The 6,582-nt window shown below is 42.4% G+C and overlaps 1 protein-coding gene across 1 annotated transcript in view; it reads right to left on the bottom strand.

Moving 5' to 3' along the window:
- Positions 1–1,987: 1,987 nt before the first annotated feature.
- KIAA2012 (KIAA2012 ortholog) overlaps positions 1,988–6,582 on the bottom strand; it is a 129,118-nt gene continuing 124,523 nt past the window's right edge. The window contains exons 20-23 of the mRNA XM_006080540.4: positions 6,145–6,347; positions 5,006–5,178; positions 4,066–4,285; positions 1,988–2,126 (exon numbers count right to left, since the gene is read on the bottom strand). Coding sequence (XP_006080602.2) covers positions 1,988–2,126; positions 4,066–4,285; positions 5,006–5,178; positions 6,145–6,347 — 735 coding nt within the window. The remainder of the gene's footprint in view (positions 2,127–4,065; positions 4,286–5,005; positions 5,179–6,144; positions 6,348–6,582) is intronic.

The raw sequence follows: 6,582 nt of genomic DNA, 5'->3' as shown, positions 1-6,582 counted from the left end.
AGTGCCTTCAGAATTAAGGATTTAATTAAGGTCACAGTACCTTCTTAAATACTCACTGTTGTTTTTTAAAAAAACTTGATATTCCTGTATGGTGCATTTATATGATACAGTTACCCAATATGTTGAAAATGGGCACGCCAGAAATTCTTAATTGATATTGATAATTTCAGTTTTTCCCTTAACAATTTTCAAAATGTTCTCTGTAGTTAAGGTTGTTTATATTTTCTTTCTTTATATCGTCATTTCAACTGTAAAATTAAAATACTAAATTAGTTCCTAAATTAGAGGGCTTAACTTTTTCTTTTAACTCCTTAATGAATCACAGAACACAGAATAAATATGCACATATGTAATCCAATTTCGTATTATTCCAAATAGAATGTCATCTAGCTACTTGAGAAGAGCAAATAAAACCTATCTCTAATGCAAACTATTATAGTTTGAATACCCTCTCAAATTTCCTGTTGAAAAATAATTGGCTTGTCTTATAAATCTTATTTTGACCATACCTGAAAAATTATTTGTATTGTACATATATAGTCTAGGTAAATTAGAACTTTTAGACCATTGTATTAAATAGTACATAGAAATAAGGCCCATTTCCAGAAAGTCCTTATTGAGTTGCATATTTCTGTCAGGCCTGAGAAAACTGATAGGCTATTTGAGCTATCCAGAATGCGCTATATGTAGTTTGGTATCAGCTTTGTTTGCATGTCTGAAGACTTGGCATTTAGGTGGTGGAGCTTAGCTGTGGGGGATACTTGATTTTAGTTTATTGGATTCTTCTAAATGCTGTGCATTCTGCTATGGTTAACTGAGAAATGTGCTTATCTGGTTAGTAGTGCTGATAAAATAGGCCTTTAACAGCAGCAGTTTAATAGAATATCAGATTTGGAAGGCACCTCGAATAACATTATAGTGTAGCCACTCTACCTGGTGCTTGACTGCAACTTTTGAAATTTGTAAAAGAAGAGAGAAAATAAAATCAGGAATGGTAATTTCCCCCACCAGGATGTTTTCCTTGAGTGTTCTTTCTTCTCTTGGTTGAATTATTTGAGATGCTCCTTTCTCATCTAAGTATTATTGGATCAATTGAATAATGTGCAAGTAGGGTCAACAAGTTTGAGAAAGACTGTGACATATTCACTACAATAGCCGGTGTTTTGGCCATTTTATTTCTATGTTACATAAAGCAAGGAGTTGGAGCATCACATTTAAGCAAGTCCAGTAACACAGCAGTACAAACACAGAGCTTGACTTCTGGTTTGTGGAAGTGCAGCTCCTGTAGAAAGCACCTTATAAGCAGTAGTGTGAGATTTCCAGGGAATCATCTGCAAGTATTAAGTTTTTAAATGCAGACTGAAGTATAGAGTGGGTCCAAAGGAAATTTGTGGGAAAATTTTGCTTCAGATACTGCTTGCTTTAACATCTTTTTATGTATCTTAAAGGTTCTTCATCCCCTTTAACAATCGTTCTGTAGTAGATACTTACTGTTATAATTTTTTTTTACTTACTAAAGAGATGTTAAAGATAAATTATCTAATCAAGACTCTTGATAGAGTCAGTGTGATTTTTAAAATGGGGAAATCATGCTAGTGGCTGGTTTTTCAAGGCATAGTTAGGAGCAAAACCTCAAGGCTGGTTAATTTTCAGGGCTCAAGAATACAATGTTGTCCAATATAACTTTCTGTGATGAAAATGTTCCACTGTATCTGCTGTCCAATATTGTAGCCAGTAGCCACATTCAGTTACTGATTACTTGAAATGTGACTAGTGTGACTGGAGAACTGAATGTTTTACGTTTATATAGCTACATGTGGCTACTTACTGGACAGTGGTGTGGATGGAGGTCCTAGAGTGAAGTCAGCTGTACAGTGAAGTGAACCAGATGAAATGGAACTAATGCAGCTCAGTATGGAACTTCATTATAGAAGGAAGGTTCTCTTTTTCCATCACCATCTTCCAACTTTTTAGTTTTCTTCTAGTCTTAAGGTCTTGGTATTTGTAGGAAGTGGAAGTAAGAGTAGACCCATGGTCTGGAAATGTTGTGTGTCCACTGTAGGCCACTGGCTTCCTTATGGAGTTCTTGGTGGAAATGAAGATGTTTCTTCAAAGCGTCTTTTTGCCTAAGAAACAATTCACACCCATGATCACAACACTGATAAAACATCCTAGAAAATTGTCTTTATAAGCTAGTCGAATAATTTTCACTAAGAATTTCAGTAATCATCATTAGACTTGGGGTTACTGACTTGCATTTTAGTGGAAGGTCATACTGTCTTCATTCAGTAACTTTACATATGAGGTTTCAAGGATCATGATCTTCCTTCTAGAAATGTTAAAAGGAAGGGTATAACAGTTCTTAAATCTGTGTTCATGAAGGGACTCTCTTGTCTTAGGGATGAAGAAACAGGCCAGAGAAGTTAAAGTATACCTGGGCCAGTGTCACACAAGCGAAGATGAAATCAAGCCAGCTGGCATTAAGTTCTAACACTTGCTAGAATGAGGCTCTTTCACACCCTTCACGTACCCCTTTAATTATTCTTGGTGGAGATGAAGCTGTTTCTTCAAAGCAACTTGGATTAGCGTTGCACAATAGCTCAACTTCCCCTTGTATTTCTGGACAGTTTTCTTTGTGGAAAATTGCAACTCAGCTTTGCTTTTGGTTTCAATACTTATGAACCCAGGCCTACTGTTGTGATACGTGGAATACAACTTTGAAACTGAATCAAGACTTCCCTTAATCTATTTTGTAATTCCCATAACAGCTGAGGAACATCCAGGAGGACAACTCAAGGTAAGGTGGGAAACCCTGAAATAGAGTTGTTCTGGCTCCCTTTTTTTTTTCTCGTCCCCTGAAGAGTATTTATTAGCTTAGATTCAGCTTAAGTTGTAGAAAATAAATTTCAAGGAGTAAATTGTTTATGGTTAAGAGTGGAATCACATGGTTTTCTTTGCCAGACTTCTTTACACTTCAGTTGTGATGGATGACTGTTGCTTTCGCTTCAGTTGTGATGGTTCTAAACAAGGATTACTTTGTTGCTTTCACTAAGGAGGGAAAATTTATGATAATAGCCACTATGGAGGACCTGGTTTTTAAGGAGTCAATTGAAAGCACATTACTAAAGAGATTCTATTATCAGAGAGGTGTAATAATCATTATTGTAAGATGATAAAGGGGGAAATGCTGCTGGCCCCGATGGCTGATTCTGAGCTATTTCTACTAAAAAGGTCTACCTCTCTGACCTCATCTACAAGTATTCTTTGTGCCTTGTTCACTTCATTCCAGCCATGCTAACTTTTCTTTTATTCTTTAGCCATGCCAGGCTCATTCTTTTCTTTGAACTTTTTTTTTTTGCACTTGCTGTTTACCTCCTGGGATATTTTTCTTCCAGATGTTTATGTGACTAACTCTTTGTCATTCAGGTCCCACCCTTATATATCACCTCTGCTAAGGTTTTGCCCTGGCCAACCTGTCTAAACTAAACCTCCTGCAATCCTATCATATCTGTTTAAAATTTTTTTGAATAACATTTATTGCCAACTTAAAAAACCTTTGTTTAGAGTCTGTCTCCCCACCCCCATCCCTAGAATGTAAATGCTATGGGAGAAGAGACGTCTGTCTTTCTTAATCCTGAGTTCCCAGTGTCCAGAACAATGTTCGGCACATAACAGGTACCCAGTAAACACATACTGAGAAAGGCAGTGTTTCAGAATCAGGGGTGGGGGTGGAGTCTTTGGTCTAGTCTTGGTGCTACTCCTAGTTCACTGATAGCCCTGATCAGGGTCCTTTTCTCTCGGACTTGCTTTTCTCATCTGTGAAGCAGAGGGCTGAGCTAGATGATCTCTAAACCCCATCTAGCTTCAATGTCAGTTCTTAAAGCCATCAAAAAATTCTATCACCTTTGCAGCAGGAGAATCTCTATTTTTCAGTTCTTCCAAACCATGCTATGGGAAGTGGGAAAACATCACGTGTCCAAAGGCAGCTCAAAGCTGGTACTAGAAGCAGGCAGTCAAGTCCTTGAACAATCCCACTCTTGCAACTGTTGTTCAAATGTCAAATACCTGGCTTGATCCTGGGCTTGTTTCATGGCTTCCTCCTGAGCCAACCTTGCCGCTTCCTTTTCCTTCTGCCATCTGTCCTCTGCTTCCCGCCGAGTCTTCTCTTCTGCTTCCTGTTTCCGCCGCTGGTACTCCAGCCGTTCTTCTTCAGCCATTTCCATCAGGTGCTTTTGCTCTTCTGCTAGCTGCATTTCTAACTCCTTCAGCCTTTGCTTTTCTGCCTCTGCAGAACAGAAGAACAGGTAGGCTCAGCAGGGGTCTCATTATTCAAGAAAACAATTCTCTGATCTGACTCTCAAGTCTGATTCCCAGGGACTCCCAATGAGATGTTCTATGGTTTACCTGACAGCTGGTTGCCAGATCTTCTGTGGGTATTACCCTGTGTTCATTTACTAACTTAAGAGTCCTTTATCAAGTACCTACTGTGTGCAGTGCAGGGCAGGGTCTGGAGAACCTTGGTGCTTACTCAGCTGGTCTGACCACTCTAGAGGGGCATCATCTGCTGAAGCACTTACCTATTCCTCAAATATGAGGCTACAGAAAATCCATACATCACCTGAAAGGCTGCCCAGCAGCCATCCAGGTGTTTGTTTCCATCTGCTAGGGAAGCAGGCAAGGAGCAGAGCTGTGTCTCCAATTTAGGCAGCTTCTGAGCAATGCTGGAAGGGCAATGCAAGGGGCTGGGTCCCACTCCAGGAGATCACTGGGACCACACGAGTCATTGCTACAAACAAGTCTTTCTTATTTTGATCTTCTATCTCAGCTCACTAGAGTCACACCTACTAATCACTTTGGAAAAAAAATCAGCTTACCCATTTAGAGTGCTTCACACTGAGACCTAGGATAGGAATAACTCTGGGGAGAATCAGATGAACACCCACAGGGGGATAAAAATATTTCTGTCCCAGATAGAGGGAGTTGCAGAGAGCGGAGCACCTCTCACCAGCCCTCTCAGCTTCCTCCTGCTGCTTCTTTCTCTGCAGCTCCTGACATTTCCTCCGGAACTCCTCCTGTTGCTGCCGAGCTCTCTCCTGGGCCATTTGCAACTGGAGCCACTGCCTTCTCTCCTCCTCCTCCTGCCGCTGTCGTTCTTCCTCAAGTCTCTGTTTCCTCAAGCTGAGAAAACCCATAAACAGGTAAGGGAGATGGCAGAAACACTGCAGTGTCCTTACAGGACAGACTGTGCCTCTGGTGGAGACTTTGCAGGCTGTAGTTCACAAACAGCATCTCATGCAGAGACTCCTTTTCCAAGGGAAGCCTGACTGAACAGCAGAAGCCAGAACACAACAGGACTGAAACTAGAGGCCTGAAAGTTTTGACAGCTCTGTGCTCTTCAGTTCCCAGATCCTCATTTTCCATTCTTATCAAATGGATTTTGAAGTTCCTGTTTCACTGGGTAGTTGGGAAGATTAAATGAGCCTAGAAGCTTATGAAGGGCCTTGCGCAATGCAGACAGTGTGGCAAGAGGCATAACAAATGTTTGCTGGAACGGATCTCAAAGCCTTCCCGGGAAGATCCACCAACATCTGTCTGGAGTAACCCTAACAGTTTAAGACACCTTATCTATCTTTGGTCCAGACTGTCCCTGGGATAACTGAGGATAAAATGAGACATGCTGTTTTCCTTTAGGGCATGAGCCTCTGGAGAAGACTCTCTTAAAGAGTCCCTTGAACAGCAAGGAGATCAAACTAGTCAATCCTAAAAGAAATCAACCCTGAATATCATTGGAGGGACGGATGCCGAAGCTGAAGCTCCAATACTTTGGCCATGTGATGCAAAGAGTGGACTCATTGGAAAAGACCTTGATGCTGGGAAAGATTGAAGGCAGAAGGAGAAGGGGACCTCAGAGGACGAGATGGTTGGATGGCATCACCGGCTTAATGGACATGAGTTTGAGCAAGCTCTGGGAGGTGGTGAAGGGAAGCCTGGCAGTGCTGCAGTCCATGGGGTCACAGAGTCAGACATGACTAAACGACTGAATACAACAACGATGAGCCTCAGAGCCAATGTACCCCCAGAGGAGGTCAGCCCCACTTGTCTTCTGCTTCCCATCACAGCCGTGGCCACGACCTCCCCACCCACCGGATTTCCTCCACGCGGCGCTGCTGCTCCAGCTCCAGTTCCTCCTTCATCCTCTCTGCCCTCTCCAGCTGCTCCTGCTGGAGCCGCCTCTGCTCCTCCTGCTCCCTTCTCTTCCTCTCCACCTCCAGCCGTCTCATCTCGGCCCGCTCTGCTCGAAGCCTGTCCCGGGAAGCCTTCTCTTGTTCCCTCTTGACGAGGAAGGCCTGAGGAGCCAGAGTGTTGTCAGTGAGCAGTGATCGCTGGTGACCTCGTCTTGGCAGCGCGCCCTCCTCCACCCCCACCACATGGCCTCTAATCAGAGATAAGGTGGTTTCCACACTCTGACCACAGTCGTACAAACTCTGCTACCACTGGCCCGGGCTCTGGGCTCTGACTGACCTGGATCCAAGTCTCTCTCTTACTTGCTTCAGAATTCAAGGGTAACAACTTAATTTGTCT

The sequence above is a fragment of the Bubalus bubalis genome, chromosome 2 (genome assembly GCF_019923935.1).
Source record: "Bubalus bubalis isolate 160015118507 breed Murrah chromosome 2, NDDB_SH_1, whole genome shotgun sequence".
Lineage (NCBI taxonomy): Eukaryota > Metazoa > Chordata > Mammalia > Artiodactyla > Bovidae > Bubalus > Bubalus bubalis.
The sequence above is the reverse complement of the archived record's forward strand: the minus strand, read 5'-3'. Positions and strand labels throughout refer to the sequence as shown.